At 39.3% G+C, this 23,191-nt stretch overlaps 4 protein-coding genes across 6 annotated transcripts; 1 reads left to right on the top strand and 3 right to left on the bottom strand.

Annotated features, from left to right (window-relative positions):
- Window positions 1–2,605: 2,605 nt before the first annotated feature.
- LOC131299210 (AAA-ATPase At3g28540-like) lies at window positions 2,606–5,156 on the bottom strand. The gene has a single exon (XM_058324827.1). The coding sequence runs from the start codon at window positions 4,385–4,387 to the stop codon at window positions 2,870–2,872; it is 1,518 nt and encodes a 505-aa protein (XP_058180810.1). The 5' UTR covers window positions 4,388–5,156; the 3' UTR covers window positions 2,606–2,869.
- A 240-nt stretch (window positions 5,157–5,396) lies between these two features.
- On the bottom strand, window positions 5,397–9,838 carry LOC131299209 (AAA-ATPase At3g28580-like). The gene is made up of 2 exons (XM_058324826.1): window positions 7,659–9,838; window positions 5,397–5,793 (listed from the first exon to the last, which is right to left on the bottom strand). Exons 1-2 carry the CDS (start codon window positions 9,127–9,129, stop codon window positions 5,726–5,728), a joined length of 1,539 nt encoding a protein of 512 aa, XP_058180809.1. The 5' UTR covers window positions 9,130–9,838; the 3' UTR covers window positions 5,397–5,725.
- Window positions 7,756–23,180, top strand: LOC131299211 (transcription factor MYB35-like). Of its 2 annotated transcripts, none has more exons than XM_058324829.1 (4): window positions 7,756–7,896; window positions 19,089–19,181; window positions 19,359–19,479; window positions 22,450–23,180. In XM_058324829.1, the coding sequence occupies exons 2-4, from the start codon at window positions 19,103–19,105 to the stop codon at window positions 23,009–23,011; spliced, it is 762 nt and encodes a 253-aa protein (XP_058180812.1). In that variant the 5' UTR covers window positions 7,756–7,896; window positions 19,089–19,102; the 3' UTR covers window positions 23,012–23,180. The 2 variants fall into 2 exon arrangements, with proteins under 2 accessions (XP_058180812.1, XP_058180813.1); XM_058324830.1 differs by having other exon boundaries at window positions 7,759–7,896; window positions 19,098–19,181.
- Window positions 12,800–16,835, bottom strand: LOC131299208 (hydroxyproline O-galactosyltransferase GALT6-like). 2 transcript variants are annotated; one of them, XM_058324825.1, is made up of 7 exons: window positions 15,748–16,835; window positions 15,277–15,503; window positions 14,917–15,198; window positions 14,535–14,663; window positions 14,266–14,439; window positions 13,507–13,614; window positions 12,800–13,021 (listed from the first exon to the last, which is right to left on the bottom strand). In XM_058324825.1, the coding sequence occupies exons 1-7, from the start codon at window positions 16,556–16,558 to the stop codon at window positions 12,812–12,814; spliced, it is 1,941 nt and encodes a 646-aa protein (XP_058180808.1). In that variant the 5' UTR covers window positions 16,559–16,835; the 3' UTR covers window positions 12,800–12,811. The 2 variants fall into 2 exon arrangements, with proteins under 2 accessions (XP_058180808.1, XP_058180807.1); XM_058324824.1 differs by having other exon boundaries at window positions 14,917–15,503.
- Window positions 23,181–23,191: the final 11 nt, after the last annotated feature.

Here is a 23,191-nt window from a genome sequence, read left to right on the forward strand (position 1 = left end):
AGGAAAGTAACCCGAAGGTAGTAGGTTACAGAATCCGATTTGTGGCATCTTTCGTTGGTAGATTTGTTAGAGAAGGACTTCTTTCATAAAATGTTAATAATAGGGCAACTCCATTCCATAGGGAGGGAGGCATGGAATTGGATGCTTCCCCCTTTCAGTGCAGGAATGACTGCTTGGTGAAATGACGTACTTAGGATTCCCTCACTGTCAAGCAGGGGAGTGACGAGAGGGTATCAAAACCACTCTTTAGAAAGATAGCCTACATTGAACCAAAGGAGTGATCCCCACTCCGAATGAGATGTCATATACGCAAATGCTCTTTCCGTTGCAGGCATAAGCGCTGCAAACATGGCTACTTCAGCTCTTTTTGGAAGATAAGAAAGTTCCGTCACTTCTGGGATTAAGGGAGTTCCCCCGAGGGAAAGACAGTCAATAGGAATTCTCTCTACTCTAGAACCCATAGGCCTAGGAGTAATAGACTGAAGAGGTACGGTGTAACAAAGTCAGTAACAAAGGTAGAAGGAAGAAAAGCCAGGGACGAAAAGAAGGAGCAGAGGGGGCCTCTACAGAAAAGAACAATGAGATGGGTCCATTTGTTAACACCATCTCTAGCAGGTATCTGACCTTCGATCCATCTCAGTTGATTACCCCTCCAGGAACCCGAGTCCGAGTACAGTTAATCAAGGAAGAGACTGCAGCAGAAGTCTATGTCATCAGCTCAATGCAAGGTCTGTCGAATCTTCCGGATGAGTCTAGCATCTGTAGGTTAGTTACTCCAGCACCACAGTTCGACATCTCAGGAAATACCTCGCACGCACCACGGTCGTCTCTTGACCACGCAATGACTTTCCAAGAATGGGTGATAATACAGAAACCAGAATCTGAAAGGGAAACCAATCAAGGGGATATGCTTATTGCCAGGGGCAACCAGATAGAGCGCCCAAGACTTGGCAGGGAACGGGACCGTGATTCTCAACAGGAACATACAATATGGACAAAAGGAAACCAAGGCCAAGAGGGGTAGACTCTTCCCTCCCTACGTGGGAGCAACATAGACAGTTCCTCGAAGCCAGGAAGATGATTTTGCAAGCAAGCCACCCCCTTTCTTCTCCACGGAACATCTTATTTCTACGAATCCTACTCCTCTTGAGCCGTATGTTGTCCTTTCCTCAGCTAAACTAAGCCAGGTGCTAGTTTACAAAGATGCCTCCGACAAGACGGGGCAGGCGTTCTTCCTCCAACAAACATCTCCCCAAGCCAAGCCCAAGCGAAAACCAATCGGTTGTACCAGCAGTATCGGAGGCCTTTCATGCTCTCCATAGACATAGAAAGAAGTGCAAGCCTCACACCGGATTCAGGCTCTTTAAAATGTCCTGTCCCTATCTAGTCCACCAGCCAAGCCTAGTGAACCAGTCGATCCAACTTTGAAGTCACAGAAAGACCATTTGAAAAAGATTATCCAAGTCTCGTGGAGCTAACTAGCAATGACCAGGACCCGTCAAGCGAACAAGCCTAGTTGAACAAAGAAAAGTAGGCCTGTCAATTAGACAAGCTCCAAGCACAACCTCGCTTTGATACCAATTGTCACGGGCTTCTAGCTTGCCTAGCTAACTTGCCCGCATGGCACTTGTGCAACGGACCTCTCTCCTACACAAGTCAGCCTTGCTCACTCACCCCTCTCTTGAGTAGAGCCCTCAAGCCTATCTAAGACAGAAGATTAGGAAGTTAGACGACGCAAGGGGCTTAGTATTGGTTTTCAGCTATTGGTTAATTAGTGTCTATTAGGGCTTAGTTGCTAAGCGGCTGTCAGTGCAGGTGAACCGAACTCTTATGGCTAGTATGTATTGTTTCCGTCAGTAGTCTGCGTGCAAGTATAGTTGTCTTTCTTGTAATAGTTTTAGTTGCAGTTAAGCTCCCGCCCTTAAGTGGTGACTAAATGGTTTTCCTTTGAGTTGATGGTATGGGTATTGGAAGTGTTAATTTGGTGATTGTTTGCTAGATCTATTCTTCCTATACCTAATTCTCTAGTCATAGATGTATTGTTTAAAAAACCTCAGTCTCAAGTGTTTAAGTGAGCGAAGTTCCCAATGTGAGAGGAATAATAGCTTTCGCCCTAAGGCTTCATGAGAGCCTGAAAACTGGGGTTTGGTTCATGACTGATTTTTCCCATCTGTTTCCTCAAACGAAGGATTCTCCTTAGCTATGATTCGTTTCCTAAGCTTTCTCTTTCATCAGTACGTTTAATCCTTATATAAATTCCCTAAATTGTACTTCCATGTTCCGCCCAAGCTAGCGCAGAATCATCAATTCACTTGTTAGTAACCCAATATGGAATCATCCATAAACATAGCGTAATACAATTCTATAGCCTTTCTTTTTGGCTTCTTCCTTCGTCAACTGCACCTGAACTGAAAGAGCTGGGATAGCTTCCCTCCCAGTTCTGGTTCCGGTTCCGGTTCCTTCCCCTCGTAAACTCGGTAGCTCACTTTCACTTTGTTCGCTCCTCGCTTTTGTTCAATTATAAATAAAGAACCTGTTTGTTGGAGATTTGTAGCATCATTCAAGTAAATACAGATTAAGATCGTAGAAACATGAGCTTGTGATATAGCAACACCTAATTTCGGACCAGTTAATGCAAGAACTATAAATCAAGGACCAAGAACTCCTATGAAATATAAAAGATCATTCATACATAGCATAGTCCAAGCGGACCCACTTAAAATCTTTACTGAACTATGACCGGCCATCATATTAGCAAATAAACGTATTCCTGAGCTTAACTAGATTCGTTTAACACCATGCAATATCCGTAATTGATATCCAATTGCATACTATATGCATGAGATTTACACCTAGAGCAGAACTGCTATCAAGTGGCTGCACCATCATCAAGTGATTGCGGTTCTTCAGTTTCTTTCTTATCTTGCAACGGTGAATCATCCTTTGCCGGTGCCTTCACTCTTGATTCCTCCTCTGCTTTCTTCGTTGCAGCTTCTTTCTTTGCTTCCTCAAGAGCTTGTATCAGTTTAGAAAGGGATTTCTCCACATCTTCTCTAGGGGACTTGCGCATGAGGGCCTCTGCCACGTCAGCAGGTGTAATCTTGGTCTCGTCCATCAACCGTCTGATCTTGTCAAACAGTGGATGTGCTTCTACCAACAGGTAATTCTTCGCGAGTACCTTAAATCCTTCAAAACTGCAGTACGAAAGCTCAATATGCTTGTCCATTCTTCCCCTTCTTATGAGTGCTGGGTCCAGCTTCTCCACATAATTAGTTGTAAACACAATTATTCTCTCTCCTCCGCAAGCAGACCAGAGACCGTCGATGAAATTTAGAAGCCCAGAAAGCGTAACTTTGCTAAATCCCTTGCCTTCTCTGTTCTTCAAGTCGGTTTGCTTTTTCTCCTCCTCATTCTTGTCTTCTGTTTCTTTCTCTGTCTTCTTCTTCCTGTGACCTGTAAGATCAAGTGAGCAGTCAATATCCTCGATTACGATAATGGATTTACCCGTAATCTCTATCAATAGCTTCTTTAGCTCTGTATTGTCCTCGACTGCCGTGAGCTCGAGATCATAAACATTGTAATTCAACAAATTTGCCATTGCGGCAATCATCGTAGACTTCCCTGTGCCAGGGGGACCATATAGTAAATACCCCCTTTTCCACGCTTTCCCAATCCGAGCGTAAAAATCCTTGCTCTGGCTGAAAGTCAGAAGATCTTCTATGATCTCCTGCTTCTTCTCTGCCTCCATTGCTACCGACTCAAATCTCGCTGGATGCTCAAACGGTACATCACTCCACATGGGTTGCCTGGGATATGCATATTTATCCCTAGCACCATTTGTGTAGAGCTTCCTCTGCCTATTCTTTACCCTAATCTCCTTCCCTTTCTTCATCACATGCTCCAAGTAAGATTCGGCTATCATCTCCCTATAACGCTTATGGAATGTAAGATTGTAATATCTCCTCTCCGGCTGCGAATTGTTACCATTTCCCACGGGTTTGGGTGATCTGATGCCCAAAACCCATGATATTTTTGCACCTTGAAACTCATCCGTCAGCTTCTCGTACTCATCCATGGTTAGTACAATCTTTTTGCTGTCTTTTTCCATCTCAAGTTTGAGCCTTTTTGCACTTTTTGCTGAATTCGTGCTTAGGTATGCCTCGACTGTGGCATAGGCTTCGCTACGGTTGAGCCCAGTCCCCATGAACTCGTGGATGGAAACATGGATGTATGGGTTGAAAAAGTTCTCGAGTCTATGCATCGATTTCTCTAAGAAGTGGCGAACCTCGTAGGGGCAGTACTGGCGGATGATCGTCCAAACGAACATGAAACTAGCGATCGTAGAGCCCACAGTCGTCCACATCTCCGCCATCGTGATTGCCGCCATGTTAGTTGACGGTTGCTCTCAGTTCTTTGTTCTTCTCCTCTTCTTGTTCTTAATCTTTGCCTTTCTTTAGATGGATGGATGGGTTTTCATGCATACTCACGCCTTTAGACTTTAGGTCTTTTTATAGCACAGATCCGGCAGTCAACAACTAATCTCCTCAGTTTCCATGTAGTTTCCATTCGACTTCCACCCGCCAATCCAGACTTATTCAAAGGGCTAAACAGAGCAGGTGGACTTTAGGTCTTTTTGTGAGGTTTGGGCACTATATGCTGTTGTGTTCGAGTCATGTCATTTCGGATTCATGTCAAAATTCCTATTAACTTAAACGCATCATACGAAAAAGGTATATAGAATTATACCCGTAACTATGTTTCACATGAACAACCTATTTGATCTGATAACATAAATGAAGACATTTTTGAAAATCATCATAATCACATAAAATGTAAAATCAGCAAAAAAAAAAAACACTATGGTAGTAGATGGCACATGCAAGCATTAGAAATATTGAGTTGATCTAGTTGGGTTATCTTGCCTCGAAACTTTCTTGCTATCTAAGAAAGCTTGTGCAACATGGGGTCGGGTCTGATGTCAGCTTATCGTATCGTATTCGAGTCATGTTATTTCTAGTAAATGGGTTGACACAAAAAAATAAATGGTTATTCATGTTTTTTTGAGTTGTTCAAGTCCAATCTGTATTTGTCCGGTTTAACTTCCGTGTTCGTGTCAAAAAATTATCTATCCAAACCCTCTAGCTTCATGTTGGATTTGAGTCTTGTTAACAGATCATGTCCAAAGTCCTCACTCCCACCTTTTAGTACACGCGCATGGGAAATCAACTTCAAAATTTGTTGTATATTTTACTGGGAATACATTCATTCAACCCCGCTGTCAGGAATCTCTTCTTATTCTTCTTCCTTGCTTTTCGGAGTTTCCATGTAGATTCACTTCTATGGTCTTATCGAAAGGCCTAAAACAGAGCGGGTAGACTTTATATCTTTTTATGATATATATTCTTTAGTTTCATTGGTTGAGTTCAGAAGATTCAACTCAGCAGTCAGCAATGATGCTTGGTAGAATCCTAAAGGTGACGTGGGGAGTTCTCAATCACAACTCACAAGCATGAACTTCCAAGAAAATACGTAGAAGGAAGTAGGTAAAAGATTTTGGACGGCCTGAGAGTCTTCGATGGTTTTGGGTCTTTGATGTTGTTTTCAGTCACTAGAGAGAGAAATGAAAGCTTGACTTTTCTTCACTGGTCTGGCTTAATTTTCTGGTTACTGGAGGAAAAATTGGTAAACCAACCACCCCCAAGGGAATAACCTCCTCTACATACCATCATACCTCCATATTCTTCCATAGCCCCCATTGCGGGTTCCACCCCAAGTTCAAAACGATGATTCGATCTGTCATCCGCGGTAAGAGATGTGTTTCAGAATTTTTTTTGATTGAATGTCGACATGAATGTGAACAAATTATGTTTTTGCATAAATTAAAAAAAAAAAAAAAAGACGGTGAAAATAATTTAAACTCGCACTGTCAATTTATGCAAACAAAGTACATTTCAGGTATCTACTATTGATGTATGATCTAACTAATCTTTTGTATGATTGTTAAAAACTTCGAGTTTTACAAGATGAACTATCTATTGATATCCATGTTGCACTATTTACACTTTTCAAAAAATTTGTTCATATTTTGTAATTTATAATATTTTTTATGACTTTAAAATTTTTGTATAATAAAACAAGTGAACTCAATCAAACAAGATTCATATTGGATATAAGTATTTTTTAAGAGGTCTAAATAGTTAAACATGGACATTTATTTAGGAATGGAGAGAGTATGTATTTTGTGTTGGTCGATTTCGGGCTTTGACATGTATTATGTATGTCTCGTTAAATTTCGTTACAATAACACTTGACACCTTGTACTTTCTACTATTACACATTTAACCCCAAAATGCTTTTTAAAATTATGAAATACTCCCCACTAACTAATTGTCGCCTGGCTGAATAATCGGCGACTAATTGCCGACGAATGTAAAAACGCTTAATTACCGCTTAGACCCTATAATCTAGGCGGACTAGGCCAACTTTTTGAACAGCGGATGTAGCAAAAGGGGCCCCAAAAACCATATACCTACTGCAATTCTTTTCCTGATAGCGGATCAACTATAAATTCTATAATCAGTATGAATTGTCTGAGTCGGAAGCAGAGTCAATGAAACCTGGTAATTCAAATGTGTCAGATGAAAGCACAGATTCTGAAAATGCTGAATTTTCCATGGGAAGTCGAGACTTCCAGGGCAATAGTGACGATAGCCAGGGAATAAGAGAAGTTGATCAACCTGACACAGTAGAGGAAGTGCAAAACCAACCAGCTGGGAAATCAAAAAGCACAGGCAAAAACGATATTGGAAGTGTGAGAAAAACATGATTGCTTGACCTACATGAGATTGCCCCTGGTTCCTGATTTGAAAATGACCCGAACACATCAAAAAAAGAAGATACAGAATACTTAAAAGTTTTGAAGTTTCCCTTTCCAGAGGAAGGTTATTGTTTTCGATTGTGAAAGCTCGTTATACAATAGATGGTCAATAAATTTTGCTACAATCCCAGTAAGTAGTAGCTAGAGAGGTACTTCCATGTTGTAATTTAAGCATTTGATACCATTCAATGCTGAGAATATTATGTAGAGTTGATTGTTTTTAGTGTATGACATTCAAATAAACCTCTGGCAAATTTATGGGAAATTTGTAGGAGGTGTTTGGTCTTTTCTTATCCGGAAACGCCGGTATAATAATCTTTGAATTCATATTGTCGTCAAAAGTCTTCACTTTTAAATGTTCAAGACCCGGAATTTCATTTTTTATGGTCACGTCAATCGTATGCTTCTAAGCATCTGGATTGGTCAGGCCTCCTCATGATCAAATTTTTAAACTTGATTTGTAACCTGATTTGCTCCTCGAGAAGTAACAAATTTTCTTACTTTCTCAAGTTTATATTGTCGTGCCCTATTTGACTAAAATTCATTTATTTGCATCAGGCACATTCATTTATTTGCATCAGGCACATAAATACATGAATTGACGGTAGTGGTCTATATGACAGAATGAGACTGATGTTTAAGATATAGTATTACTTAAACACAATATAATTCCTATATTTGATCTCCAATTGCATACGCTAAAGATGACATGAGATTTATATCTAGAGCAGAACTGCACCATCATCATCAAGTCCCTGCGGTTCTTCAGTTTCGTGCTTACCTTGCACCAGTGAATCATCCTTTGTTGGTTCCTTCCCTCTTGATTCCTCCTCTGCTTTCTTCGTTGCAGCTTTTTTCTTTGCTTCCTCAAGAGCTTGAATCAGGTTCGAAAGGCATTTCTCCGCGTCTTCTCTGAAGGACTTCGGCATGAGGGCCTCTGCCACATCAGCAGGCGTAATCTTGGTCTCCTCCATCAATCTTTCTATTGTCTCAAACAACGGATGTGCTTCTACCAACAGGTAATTCTTTGCAAGTACCTTAAATCCTTCAAAACTACAGTACGAAAGCTCAATATGCTTGTCCATTCTTCCCCTTCTTATTAGTGCAGGGTCCAGCTTCTCCACGTAATTAGTTGTGAACACGATTATTCTCTCTCCTCCGATAGCAGACCAGAGGCCGTCAATGAAATTCAGAAGCCCAGAAAGCGTAACTCTGCTGATACTCTCTTCCTTTGGGTCCTTAGAGTTTGTTTCTTTTTTCCCCTGCTCATTCTTGTCTTCTGTTTCTTTCTCTGTCTTCTTTTTCCTTTGACCTGTAAGATCAAGCGAGCAGTCAATATCCTCGATTACTATAATGGATTTACTCGTAATCTCTATCAATAGCTTCCTCAGCTCTGTATTATCCTTGACTGCCGTGAGCTCTAGATCGTAAACATCGTAATTCAACAAATTTGCCATTGCGGCAATCATCGTAGACTTCCCTGTGCCAGGGGGACCATATAGTAAATATCCCCTTTTCCACGCTTTCCCAATCCGAGCGTAGAAATCCTTACTCTGGCTGAAATGCAGAAGATCCTCTATGATCTCTTGCTTCTTCTCCGCCTCCATTGCTATCGACTCGAATCTCGCCGGATGCTCAAATGGTACATCGCTCCACATAGTTTGCTTGGTAATGAACCATCTATTCGCTGCACCATTTGTGTAGAGCTTCCTCTGCCTATTCTTCACCCTAATTTCCTTCCCTTTCTTCATCACGTGCTGCAAGTAAGATTCGGCTATCATCTCCCTATGACGCTTATGGAACGTAAGCTTGTAAAATCTCCTCTCCGGCTCCGAGTGGTACGCACTTCCCATGGGTTGTTGAGGCATACCGGTCTTGCCCAAAACCCACGAAATTTCCGCACCTTGAAACTCGTCTGTCACCTTCTCATACTCGTCCATGCTTAGTACAATATTCTTGTTATCTTTTTCCATCTCGAGTTTGAGCCTCTTTGCGCTTCTCGATGAATTTGTACTTAAATATGCCTCAACCGCAGCATAGGCTTCGCTACGATTGAGCCGGGTCCCAGTGAACTCGTGGACGGAAACATGGATGTATGGGTTGAAAAAGCGCGCGAGCTTGTGCATCCATTTCTCTAAGAAATGGCGAACCTCGTGGGGGCAGTACTGGCGGAAGATTGTCGAAACGAACATGAAACTGGCGATGGTAGAGCCCACTGTCGTCCACATCTCGGCCGCCGTGATTGCCGCCATGTTAGTCGATGGTTGCCCTCAGTGCTTTCTTCTCCTCCTCTTCTTATCCTTCTTCCTTGCCTTTCTCTAGATGGATGGATGAGTTTCCATGTATACTCTGGCTGTAAACTTCAGGTCTTTTCTATTACCCGGATATAGAAATCAACTTCGAATTGTCTTCCTATTTTTAGCCATTCAACGCAGCTGTCAGCAATGGATCTCTTCTTTTTCTTTCTTCCTTGCTTTTTCTGAGTCTCCATGTACAGTAGGCCAGTTCTGCTAACTAAAAGTATTTATTTGAACTTATTTTTTGAATTAAATGTAGTGTATTGTAAGAGAACTAATGCATGCCCACGGCTCGAACAATTCGATATTGAGTGCAATTTTGTTCACTCTTCTTACAAGAGGGTAGTGAATATTACCCTCATTCCTATTTGTTAAAATGATGTGGATTCCACCACAAAGTGGTGTCATGTTTACCATTCAATACACTTTTTGGTAAGTATGACACTTTGTGGTGGAATTCACACAATTTCAACCAATAAAGAGGAGAGTGATGTTAACACTCTTTAAAAAAAGGTGAACAAAACTTAACATGGAGCAAAGTGATCATGTCTAAAGGAACGCACCCACATACTATTATTACCACAAAAAACCAATTCCTCATTGCTACTGCTGAGCACATCAACTAATCTAGGATCCAATAGGTTCATCGATAGTTAGTCACAAAAACACATGAAATACCAAACTCTCTTCGTCCAAAAGTAATATAATTGCACGGCCCACAAATTACAAAAAAAATCATAGCCATTAAAGAGCAGGTACTTAAAAAATAACATTATCGGAACGGGGCCTTTTTAACTCTTTTCTAAAGGGCTAAACCGAGCAGGTAAACTTTATGTAATTTTTTATGTAACACGCGTGGAAATCTACTTCAAAAGGTGTCTGGTTTTTTAAAGTACTTTTGTTTGTTGGGATTAACGTGGATTCAACTCAGCAGTCAGCAATGATGCTTGGTAGAATCCTAAAGGTGACGCGGGGAGTTGTCAATCACAAGCATGGATTTCCAAGCAACTAGACTTGGGTAATTATTGTTAGGTAAAAGACAGGGTTTGGACGGCCTGTGGGGTCTTTCATGTGTCTTCCCTTTCTCCTAGTAGTCCTATATGAGGTGTTTGTGTACCGTTGGTGTTCTCTGTGCTAAAAGAGGGATTGGTTGTTTTCTGCCCACAGAAAAATGTTGAACTTGTCTTCCTCCTACTGGTTTGGGTTTTCTCGTGGACCTTAAGGACGACAAATTGGCTGACAGTGCCCCGACACCAACGCACCACATATTTCTACGGGTCTGTATATGTGTGGGTCTGTATATGTGTGGTGTTAGGGCACCAATTTAGGACCGTAAATGACCCGAGCCAAAAACTTGAGCTTGAGGTCGGCTTGAGCCTTAACGAGCCAAGTTTAGTTATTTACTAAACGAGTCTCTTTAATCGAGTTGAGTTTCCCTTAATGAGCAGAGCTTTTGTTGAACGAGCCGAGCGTTAACGAGCCGAGTCGAGTTCGCGAGCTGTTCGGTTCATTTATAGCCCCAAGCACCATCAAGACCACTCAATAATTTTTCCCCGGGGATCACCTCCCCTTCGTACCATCATCTCTCCATATTCTTCTAGAGCACCAATCTTATGGATTCCACCACGAGCTCAAACGATGATCCGATTTGCTCATCTCCTATATTCCTTACAGTAGGACATTGATCAAATATCAACAAGAATGTGAACAAATCGTTCTTTGTTTATTAAAATGGATTGTGAAAATAATTTGAACTTACCCTGTCCATTTTTATCAAACGAAGTACTAACATTTTATTCAAGTGTCTATCAATGTCTAAGAGAATTTTTAGTCTGTTTTATACAAATGTTAAAGACGACAAGGGTTCTAAGATGACGGTTCGAATAGACATTTGGAACTCGGTGGAGGGCCCACTAGTGGGAGTATGGGGAGGTATGTACAGATGGATTCAACTCACATCCTGTCTTCACTTTCCAGTTTTGGACCATTGTTGGCCCACTCAGGACCACAATAATGATCAAAATCACTTATTCCACAGCCCTTGCTAAGCAGAAAGGATACGAGTTCAACAAATGCTACATATAGACTACGCAGATCAATTTTCGACCCTATTGGGTTTTCGTAAAGATGATCAGAGTCGCTCATTTTATTGGTAGGGACGTTTACAAATTATACAACTTTGCTTCAGATGCTGATATCGGATTGAGATAATTTTTTACAAGGATCCTAAAGAAAATATTTTAAACAAAATGAGCGGTTCCGATCATCTTTGTAAGACCCGAGACGGGTCCAAAATTGATCCGTGTATCGTGTATGTACAGCTTTTGCTGTAACCTCTGCTTGCTAAGAAGGTTAGGCGAGCAAAAACTTAGCATGATCAAGCACCGATAGCTATGAGAACAAATCACACTTGTGAAATGAAAAGCGAACACCACAAATGCGTTTAAAGCTTAAACCACTTATTTATTCTCTCACATATATTAGTCCACTTTTTGACATAGCATTGCTAAACCACTTATTGAACAAGCATTGATATCCTTAACAACTTTTTGGTTTTGGTTAGGCCATTGTGAATGTTCTTACAATACCGATACAATCTCCGATCAATGGGGTTTGGATTGGGAGGACTGAAGATAGACCTTACCTTTGATAATATATGCAAAATCTTTGAGCAAAGCTCATCATTGAAATAATTACCACCTGTATTTCCAAAAATAAAATAAAAAACTCAAGAGATGTTATGTTGTGAAACTATGCCCTCAAATCTTAACCGGAAGGCGTAAGTGAGCATAGACCTAGAGGCCCGTTTTAAATTTTGTGCTCATTAGTCATTACCGTGCTTCCTTCATTCAAGATATCATTGCAAGTTCCAACAAAATGACTAAAAAAAAAAAAAAAAACTCTGAATCAGCTGGGACTACACGACTCGTTATCAACTCAATGGCCTGTGTCTATTTTCCTTCCACTTACATGCTCGTGGGTTGCACTCAATTGGTGGCCCATGTTTTTCAATATGTAACTGACTTCTTCATTTTTTCCCCCCTTATTCTCTGAAAGGGTCTCCTTAACTTTGTTAAGTCCCTATTCTGCTAAGATTCTTATTTTTTAAGTACGTATTTCTTGCTTTACGAGACAAGTTATTTTCTCACAATACATCACCTTTAATTCAAAAAATAAGTACTTATTTTAGTTAGTTGAACACACCCTGATGAATCAAAGAATCAATCATCATCTAAAACATAATGAAAATGTCTCTTTTTTTGGGCTGACATATTGACTGTAAGTCTCTAACTTAAGAATAGGAATAACAAGACAATTGTTATTTCAATTAGGAGTAAAACCCTACGCTGGACGCTGGTGTAGTTCTGTATTACAACTATTTGTATAGAAATATTTCCTGCACATGTAACCCCACATTGTTGTTCTAATAATCTAATAGGGTTAAAAGAATAGTACATTGAATGAATTTCGACGGTAATCGCATAGCCTAGTATATCTAGCACTAATTCCCGCGTATGACTATGCCTGCAAACCTTTGTTCCTCGTTCATACGCTCTGCAATTCTCCTTGTCAAAAAAACAGTTGCTTGTTTGCATACCATATTCTGTGACTTCCCGCTGTCCCCCATTTCTGGTCTTCACCTCATGTCGCAGCACCGGGGCCTTCCTTGCTCTTGCAATTTTTTCCAGAGGCACGTCATCTGCCCTGGAGACTGGTAATGCGCTGTAATATAATCTTCCGTACACCCCCATTGGCAGAACTTCAAGATGTGGATGTACTCCACGGGTGTTGAGCTGTTGAACTGCTCCACCCACATTCCCATACCCACATCTTCCATCTTGAACAACTGCATCGTATGGAACTAGTCAACAATCGCATGAAGATCCCATGTCTGTGCACCATGCATGAGTATATTGTATACGTACTTGTACGTGTACTTGCGGAAGAGAGGGCAAATACATGTTATTGTTTGTGATTGTGTGAAATTTTAGGAGCAGATTTTAAGATTCAAGCTTCTAAAGCATTCTTAAGCGTTTGCCAAAACATTTGAAACCACCCCCCTTAAAATCCCTCATTTTGGAAGCCAAAAAATGGGTCAGATGCTGATTGCGGAGAAGTTGGATTTTGTGTGCTTCTGACCACACACTTTGGATTCATCAGTGATCACAAATTGTTTTGTAGCTTTTGTAGAAAACATTACTAGTTTTTGCTGCGTGAAAACAAAGAACTTGATTCTTTTACTGAAATCCAGAGCTTATAATGTAAAAACAGAATTTTCAGCCCTCGTATAATATCTCCATGGCTATGGAAAGCACGTGCATTGTGACCTACCCGTAGTTTATGTTTTTCGAACCCGGATACAATAAATTGTGCGATGTCCGATGACACAATGTAGCCTGGACCGTTTGCAAAAGGTGGATATTTTTCTCCTGCATACTCCTGAAAAACCCCAAAAGAGGAAGAAGACTATTATTAGTAATACACACAATGGCATTGCAGTGACTGAACAAATAGTAAGGCCAACTTGGGCTGTGCGTCAAAAAAGAATGAATCATCCAGAATTTCACCAAGCAGATAACTAAGGAAACTGTTAGCGAACTTTTTCAGGCTATGAGAAATTTCGCCCATCAGACGATCCAAATCAAGAAAACAATCGCCAAATTTGGCAGAACTGTAGGTCATTCTCTAGAGTTCTAACTTGTCGTATTCCAATATCAATGCAAGTGAAAAATGCAGATAGGATGTTAGACGGTTAGTAGGTTAGATCAGCACAAATGCGGGTTAAAGCATAGGGATACATTACAGTGAGAACATTTTTTTTGTCACTAAAAAACCTATTGCACACAGGAGAGCTCTAAATTTGGTATGACAAGCAACCACCAGATTTATACAAATAAAGACCAGTATAAACTAGTAGAAGCAAAAAATACTGTACTCCAGTTTTGCCATCAAAGTAAAGATATCCCTTGAAAATCCAAATATCTGAAGTTAATAACACGGAGATAATCGACGACACAAGTCAAAGCAATGGAAGAAAGAACCAAAAACGAAACCGATCAAGATAGCAGAACTAATGGATTCAGATGTTACCTCATATGTGACTCCCCATTTACCATACCGAAAGGGCTTATGGTAGTAGTTTATGTTTCCCAAATAAAAGCTTTTACCAGCAGGGACTTTCTTTATTTCGTTCATAACCGCATCCACTCGAACAAATGTGTCATCATCACACTTCATTACGTACTTTGCAGACACAGCGCGAACCTGTAACCAAAACACAGGCATCGTACCCGGTTAGCCTCAATCTACCTGCAAAGTTTGGACTACCTTCTCCGATTTCAAATCAGTCCGCCACTCACCCCATATTCAAAGATAGCAACCGTTTTCAGAACAAGAAGGTTATAGTTGTCCATGTAAGGCACTATAACTACGTCGCCGAAGAAATCTGCTTCTTTCTTCAGCTCCAGATTCACTTCTTTCTTTGCGTGCTGTCCAAACATCACTTTCTAGTTAAAGATCATACGAAGGGACTGCCAATTTTATATCGCAAATGCCATTAGTTTGTGTTTGGATCATGGATTTTTATTGGGGGGGTTCAGAAAAGGGAAGAGGAAAACGTTAGCAAAACTAAAGAAAAATAAATCAGTTTCTTCACTTCATTATCTTCTTATCGTTTCCTTTACCTCCGTAAATGCCTTCACGAACCCATGATCCAAACACAGCCCTAGTGTCTTCACCTACCAGTGCTACGAAGAACCGAGCAACCACAACAGAGGATTGAATAAGCTCGTGCTGCATCCAAGACCTCCTCACACCCATCCTCGATCCAAAATGGTTGCCTGCTGAAATGATGCCAATGAATAGCTCGAAAGGTCCATCAGGAAGAGGCGGGGCCTTCCACCTGCTGGACATGTCAAGACGCCTATTGCTGATTTGTGATGACGGCAAGGATGTTGCAAAAATGGAATGGACATCAATATCACCTTTCAAGAACAATCCTGTAGCATCCTCAATTGTGAACCCCTGTGGACATTTAGCAAACAACCTTAGGATTAACTCACGCGTTGATTGTTGAAATAGTGGTTCTGCAATTTTACTCACTGCGCGATGAGGAAAGGAGGATACATGCCGCCCATCAATGTCGACATGATAGCCCTCCAAGCCCGGTCGAAGAGTTAGGACAAAAAGCTTTCCCTCTGCAAATGGGTATGGCCAAACAGCAGCGTCCTGTGTTTGGCCAATTAGGCGGTTCAACCACGATCTTATCTTCGACTCCTCTGAGTCGCTGTTATTGCGGATCCATCCCTCGCACTTCACTTGGCCATCAACTGTGCATTGACGGGTTAACACTCCAAATCGATAACATTTGAGAGATGCAAATCTACAAATAGATCAAGTCTAAATGAACTAAGTTACAGTTACTTCTTTCCCGAAAATACAATGCAAATACTTACGGTTATTTTTCAATGAATCGTTTCCGATGTAAGAGAGTAATTCAAATGCAGTCTCTAGCACCTACAACTCAATCGAAAGCAAGCATTTTTTTCCTCTTCCATTGCATAATTTACTCACCTGTTTCTTCAATGACAAAGGATTTCCGTCCGTCGCAACGAATTGCTGTCCCCCACTGCATCCTGTACCGCGTATTCTGCTCAATAACAGGTTTCCTACTCCTATCTCCCTTCAACCGCGCATTGAAATGCAACATCCTTGGCGGGTCCTCTCCATCATCATCCTTCACCCCTTGCAACTCCACCATGAACTGCGACACCACCGCATTCTTCTCATCCTTTGCCAGTCTCGGCTTCCCCACGACCGTTATCAGCGACCCCAATTTCAGCCCGCACGGAAGCCCCATAATGGGAGCTTTCTCCAAGAACTCAAATCCGGATAGAGAAACCGAATTTGGACACGACTCGGCTCTCTTTCTCTCTGCAGCATTTTCATGAAAACCCAGAGATTTTCCCGGTTCGATCTCTTCCCATGTCTTCCTCCCCATTTCGAAAGCCTCCTTGGCCCAACTCTCAATACCCGAAACATTGTTGCTACCATTGTTAACGGAAATGGCATCAAAACCCATGCTTGACAAAGGTTTAAACTCTGAAATTCGTCTATCGGGGTTCAAATACCACGATCGGTTTCGAGGTTCCAGAGGGTTTTTCAGCGGGCGAATCAGTGACTCTTTTCTTTCCGATCCCTCTTCGCTCCTCTGAAGCAAAGAGGATCGAGACGATTCTTGGGTTACCGCACTAGACCCAGAATCGAACACGAAGGGAAGTTCCAGTGTCATCATGAATAGGTACAGAAACCCTACGACGACTAGAATTTGAATCGATCTCTGTCCACCTTGTGATGCAAACAAGTCCATTTTACTTCTCTTCATGTCTAACTACTTTTGAAAAAACGGATTTTTTGAAATTTGCAAAAATCAATACCTCTGGTTATGAACAGAGGATAAGTTTTTGGAGGGAAGAGTTGAATTTGAATTAGAACAAATGTGGTGCGAATTGAATCACTGCAAATAACTCGACAAATATTACATCTGGGAAATGTATTGAATATATTTAGGCCTTCAAAGACTAAATTCTAAATAGGAAGGTAGGAGAGAGGAGAAAGAGAAAAAACACCATCACATTCTCAGGGCATTTGAGGGTTGTATTCACCCGAGAGAGAGAGAGAGAGAGAGAGAGAGAGAGTTTTGCTCTAGTTCTTTCTGCAAAAGGCTTACAAAAGATGAAGGCTGAATGAAAAATTGATAATATGTTGACAAAGATTAACCGAGCAAATAAATCAATAAGTTTATTTTAGGGAAAAAATGAATTTGTGCAGAGAAATTTGGGAGAGAATATTAGGAACTGAAATTTACAAAATTTCACAAAATATAAGGATAAATATATCATTCAAATAAACTACTTTATTGACGAAATTTTGCGACATTCAATGACATTTCCAGTTACTATCAGATTTAAAACTCTTAATTAGGCTGTTTCCAGATGCATTAATGCATGGTGTTTGATGTTAGTAACTGGAATTCCACTGTTAATGCATTTATTTAGGTTAATACAACATTTTAATTACACCTTGTTTGGCTTAGTTTAATTACTAGTCCTTCTCGTCGTAGCTTTTCATGTGTTTTTTTGTGAATATATTCTTACTTTTTAGTTTGTATATATAGGGGATTTTGGGTGGATTTTTAAAAAATCTGTTGACCAATTTAACAAAAATCAGAAGTCAAATAAAAGGGTAGACCCAAACGAGACCTAAGCAGGACCCAAATTTCCTAAACCTGATCGACTAGTATTAAATGTATTACTCCTACTACTTAACTAGCTACTAGAACAAGCATTAATTTGAAGGACTGGAAACTTTCCTTTTCGTCCAAATCTCCAGCAAATTGAGTTTCATTTACCAATTCTTAAGGAAATAACAAGCTTAATTTAAGCACCATTTTTTGCTAATACAATCCAAACTTTTGACATTTTCTTGTCAAGAATCGAATGTGAGTTTCGAGCACTCTAAAGGGTTCTTGCAAGACAAGTCCAACGACCAAGAGTGGTCGTGAACCCTCCAACGATTAAGTTAGTCGGAGATAATCAAGTGTATCAAAGCTCTAGTGAATTAGAGTTTTTTTTTTTTTTTTTTTTTTTTGGGGGGGGGGTGGGGTGGGGTGTTGTGGAATTGGGCCATTTTATAAAGCAAACCAACCAAAACAAAGGGAAATCCCAACTATACAAGGAAAAAAACCAGGTAGATCCAACATGTACCTAACTGCCTAAACAATCAATACAGAGCAACAAGAAGAGAAATTACATCTAGCCAAAAAATACGTGAACTAAGACCCCGCGTCCTAGCAAGCAACCTAGCGGCAGCACAAGACTTCAAGCCTCTCCACGAGCTAAGACAAGCCCTGACTTCCTCAATAATCAGAGCACCCAAACTTGAAGCAGAGAGCCCACACACCCCCGAAAAAGTTTCTTATTTCTTTCTCTCCATATCCGGTAAATAGAGGTGGCCAAAGAGAGCTTATAAACTCTGCTAAAGCATGCATCCCGAGATCTGTGATCGACAACCCGACCCAACCCAACCCAACTCATCTCATCAGCCAAACTGGCACTCGAACGATCAATACTGTTCTTTTGCAGAAGCATGTTCCAAAGTGTACTCGAGTATCACACACAAAAAAATAAATGGTCATGAGGTTGTTTAGGCTTCTCTCTGTAGGGTCAACCGTTGAGGAAATTAGTGGATTAGGATCAATAAAGGGAAAAAAAGATATAGGGACCTGATAGACTTTCGAAATGAAAACCTGATACTCTAGGCCAGCCGCCGATTGGCTGCTATGTGTGTACATCAAGAGTGTACTTCGCTGCCAGGAGAACAGAGTCAGGTCCAGCAAAAAAAAAAAAAACAATAAGAGATCAGGAGTTCAACTCCTTATTCTAACAATATACTTTGCCCGGGGAAAAAAAACAACTCATGCAGTAATACGCACGCAATGGATGGTGGTAACAATTAAGTTCCCATATTATTTCTGATTGGTTGCATTGTTAGTCTACTGTAGTTACAACTCTTGTCAAACTTGTGATTGTTTGGAACTGGTAAGAAAGTCATTTCCTTTCTCTCACTCGGTAGCCATTTTAATCCAAACAAACCAGTAAATTTAAACCCAACTCAAATCTACATTTAACCAAATAATATACCCAATTCAAACCCAACTCAAATGCTCTTGGAGCCACACATCATTCTTGTTTTTTCTATTTTGCCCTTAAATAGAAGATGCTATATATTCATCATGCCTTCCTTGCTTCCACACAAGTTAACCATGCTTTTCTAATACGGTTTGACAATCTTTATCTCTCTCCCTATCAGTTTCCTTCTTACTCTTTTCTTCTGTTTTTGATTTGTTGATTTAGTTTTAATAGGTACAATGGTGAGACCTCCTTGTTACGAGAGATTGAATGCCAAAACGGGTAATTCGACTGAAGAGGAGGATGTAAAGAAAACAGGTTTGCCTGTGGAGGTTTTTCAATCTTGATTGTTTGTCAATTTTAAGAAAATTCACAACTTGTTGAACTTCGGTACACGAATTTCAATCTATTTCGAATTGCAATGCTTGAAAACATATGCTTCGTCAACTGGGTACGTCCTTTTTTAAAATGCTTGGAAACATGTTTGTGGTACAGGGCTGAGGAGAGGCGGAAAGAGTTGTCGGCTAAAATGGACCAACTGTTCAAGGCATGACAACAACTTCACTCCCGAAGAAGAGGAGCTCATCGTTAGGCTTCATGCAGCTATTGGAAGCAGGTTTGTTGGTTTGGAAAAGTTGCAGACAGTAAACAACATAGTCGTTTAAAACTTAAGATACAGGATACCAATCCTACCATTTGTATCGTCTCATTTGAAAAAATTATATGTATCCCACCCTATATCCTACATAATTTATGGTAACGTATCCTACGATATATTTGTGTATCTTGATTCGGTACATAACCTACATTTACTTATTTTTCAAAAAAGTCTGACCTTATTAATTTAAGAAGCGGTACCTCAAATGCTTCCATAATTTGTTTGATCTAATTATGGTGGCATTAAAACCATTTAAAAAAAGAAAAAACCCAACCTCAATCCATTAGGGCTCGAATAGAGGAATGAACTACTTCGATTGTTTTGCATGAATCGGATAAAGGCTCTTCTCCTCTTTCCTTAAGTAAGACACTAGAAAGCCTCAATATAACTGATCCGACTTGGGAGACTTAGAATTTGCATCCTAAAAACTTCATTGTTATCAGGTATAGTATTTTGTTATAGTATATTAACTCTTCTTATTAACGTAGAGAAGTGCTACAATACACACCCCTTATTTAGGTGTGTATCATATGCACCATCTTTGATTACCATTAGATGCTTGAAAATTGATCTGGACCCTTTAAAATGTTACGATAGGTTACTAACAAAAAACCTATTACCAGTGCAACGGGTAAACCCTGTGAATTAATAGTTGGGCCATAAGTTTGGGCTGAAAAAAAAATTAGGCCCAATTTTATTTTTGATAATTAATTTATTTTAAAAATAATAATTTTATTTTTTATAAACTTTGAAGCTAAAATTATTTCAAGTGAAAATAATTCACTTCTTTAAAATAGGTTCTCAATAATTACTAAAGGAAAAAGATACTATCATTATCATAATGTAATAAAAAGTAAAGTTAAGGCATTTTTTTATAGGATTTTTAAAGTGTTTCATATTTGTAGCCAATTTTTTTTTAAATTTTTTTTGAAATATTATGATGTTTAATATTTTTCACAATATCTTTAATTGCATAGTGAACTTTCACATAAATGGTCCAACTAAAAGGAATAACGAAGTCAATCATCTGTATTAATAAGTAAGAAACACTAATAAAAAAAGTTATTTGGTGATCAAGAGAGTAATGGTGACGAGATAAATTTATCAATACATTTTAGGTTATGTGTAAAAGATAACAATATTTAGGATGTGCTATTTATTTTTTGGTCAATAGACGTACTACTAGTGTTTTGTGAATTAGTGCAAGCATCCGAATTACAAATAACTAATACTCGTATTTGATAATGTAATTGATTACAAGTGTTATCAATACCAATCAATTACGTAATTGAAACCGCAAAGAAATATAATCTATCATGTAATCAATTATTTGTGTTATTCAAAACAATTGGTTTTTTAAATCTATTACAATGTTTTTTTTAAACTTATTTCGCAATTGATTAGAGGACTTACTGAGGCCCATCAATTAGCAAATTGATTGAGTAATCGACTTCACATTGTTACCCAACCGTACTCAATTCAATTACAAAATCGATTATATTGTCTAATCGATTACATAATAGAATTGATTACATATTCGATTATGATGTCTAATCGAATATGTAATCAATTGCAAAATCAATTACTATATATTTGATTATAATGTCTAATCAATTGAAAAATCAATTATAAAGTCTAATCGATTATGGAATTGAACATTCACATAATAGATTACATATTTGATTAACTACCGTTCAAAAAAAAAATTGATTAAGTAATCGATTGCACAATTGATTATAGAAAAGTTATGAAATGGACTAAAATGTTACGATTCCGTAGTAAAAATGTTACAAACTAAAAATGTTACGATTTTTTTTATAAAGTTATCAAATACACCAAAATGTTATAATTCTAAAAATGTTATGAATCTGTTGCTAAAAAGTTACGATTCATTCGTAAAAGTTACGATATGCACTAAAATGTTATGATTTGTAAGAAAAATGTTATGAATCAAAAGTTACGAATTTTTTGTATAAAAATTACGATAGACATAAAATGTTATGAATGACCTGTTCAACAGGTAATTTTTTATGAGGTGGCACCTTAAAGGGGTGTGTATTGAAGATTTCTCCATTAACGTAACTTACAATAAGCGATACTTATCCACATATATAAGATTATAAAATGAAAAGAAACGATACGTGATACTTGTCGTGATTTGACAACACTGCATATATATAATTATACTGAATTGTTTTAGACCTAGTTCAATTTGGGTTTTGAGAGAAGTTTTTGTGAGTAATAAGTGGAGAGAGAGAGAGATTATTGTGGACTATGCGCAGGGGTTTTCTTTCCCATTACACGTATTTGTTGATTCCCTTGTATTGCTAATTTTTTCCCTTAGTTGAATTGTTGATCTTTTTCCTCCCCAATATGAGAATTACATTGAAAGAGCAACAATAATAGGATACTATATCAATCATGTAAGGCCCGCAGTAACTAAATGAAGCCCAATGGGCCAATTCTCAACAACTCAAAAATACCCGGGAAAGAAATGAACTTTTTTTTCCAAAATGTGAAAAGAAATAAACTAAACGGAAGACTATTATACACGAGAACCAATAATCAATTTTCTTCCCTTTCGGCAAGAGTGGACTCCTTGACTTCTTAATGGAGAGTGTAGAGAAGATATTCAATGCTCTCGAGGCAAGGTTGAACACGAATCTGGACTATACATTGGTGTGGGATCTATCTTGAATTGAATAATTTATCATACAACGGTGGCCAGGTGGCCAACTGGACTAGTCGTAGGTTGTTTGTATTCGTCGTTGAATTGCTTTCCCTGCATGATAACTCATAACAAACTTATCTTCCAACTACATTCACAAGCCTCTATTCATTTACAAGAATCGTGACTCTCTCTCTCTCTCTCTCTCTCTCTCTCTCTCTCTCTCTCTCTCTCTCTCTCTCTCTGTTTTTGTTATCCAGGTGGTCGATAATCGCCCAACAACTACCCGGGAGAACGGACAACGATGTGAAAAATTGCTGGAACACTCAACTGAGAAAGAAGCTTTCCGACATGGGTATTGATCATGTTACTCACAAGCCCTTCTCCAAAGTCCTTGCGGATTATGCAAACATCGGCAGCCTCCCGGAGGCTGGAAGTGCTCGAATCGGCTCTCTCAATCGAGACTCAAAGAACTCATTCATCTTTGATTCAATGCAATTTCCAAACCCGCAGGAAGCATCATTCTCAAACGCCAACCCCCATTTGCCTACTTTAACAGAACAAACTCAAGAAAATTCCACTCTAAGCTGGCGCGATTACATCGTTGATGATCCGTTTCCACAGGCTGATGATGAGCAACGAAAAGAAAACAAGATAGTAATTGAGAATGATATAAAGCAAGAAGAGAAACACGAGCTCTCCATCAATGACTTTGAAGCTTCATCATCTTCCAGCAGTTCATTTGTTGAAGCCATGCTAGATCGACAAAACGACATGCTCTTGGAATTTCCTGGACTTTTGGAAGAATCATTCCTCGATTGAGGCGCCAACAAGTTAATTTTTTCGTGGTATAACGAAAAACTATGTGAGCGCTTCAAATAGATCACTTGAAATAACGAAAACGGCAACCTTTCGGTTATAATTGATATGCTAAATGGACGTTTTTAGGTGAGTTGCATATTTTTCTTTCAGAAACTTGCAGGAATCAACTTGCTTAATAGA

The sequence above is a fragment of the Rhododendron vialii genome, chromosome 8a, assembly GCF_030253575.1.
Source record: "Rhododendron vialii isolate Sample 1 chromosome 8a, ASM3025357v1".
Taxonomy (NCBI): domain Eukaryota; kingdom Viridiplantae; phylum Streptophyta; class Magnoliopsida; order Ericales; family Ericaceae; genus Rhododendron; species Rhododendron vialii.

Coding starts and splice junctions, on each gene's coding strand:
- LOC131299210 (XM_058324827.1), bottom strand. CDS start 4,387: ATGGCGGCAATCACGATGGCGGAGATGTGGACGACTGTGGGCTCTACG.
- LOC131299209 (XM_058324826.1), bottom strand. CDS start 9,129: ATGGCGGCAATCACGGCGGCCGAGATGTGGACGACAGTGGGCTCTACC. Junction 5,794..7,658: donor GGATGATTCACTGGTGCAAG/GTAAGCACGAAA, acceptor CGCGGATGACAG/ATCGAATCATCGTTTTGAAC.
- LOC131299208 (XM_058324824.1), bottom strand. CDS start 16,558: ATGAAGAGAAGTAAAATGGACTTGTTTGCATCACAAGGTGGACAGAGA. Junction 14,664..14,916: donor CTCGGTTCTTCGTAGCACTG/GTAGGTGAAGAC, acceptor ATGTTTGGACAG/CACGCAAAGAAAGAAGTGAA. Junction 13,022..13,506: donor TCGAAAAACATAAACTACGG/GTAGGTCACAAT, acceptor CATACGATGCAG/TTGTTCAAGATGGAAGATGT.
- LOC131299211 (XM_058324829.1), top strand. CDS start 19,103: ATGGTGAGACCTCCTTGTTACGAGAGATTGAATGCCAAAACGGGTAAT. Junction 19,182..19,358: donor GGAGGATGTAAAGAAAACAG/GTTTGCCTGTGG, acceptor TTTGTGGTACAG/GGCTGAGGAGAGGCGGAAAG. Junction 19,480..22,449: donor CATGCAGCTATTGGAAGCAG/GTTTGTTGGTTT, acceptor TTTGTTATCCAG/GTGGTCGATAATCGCCCAAC.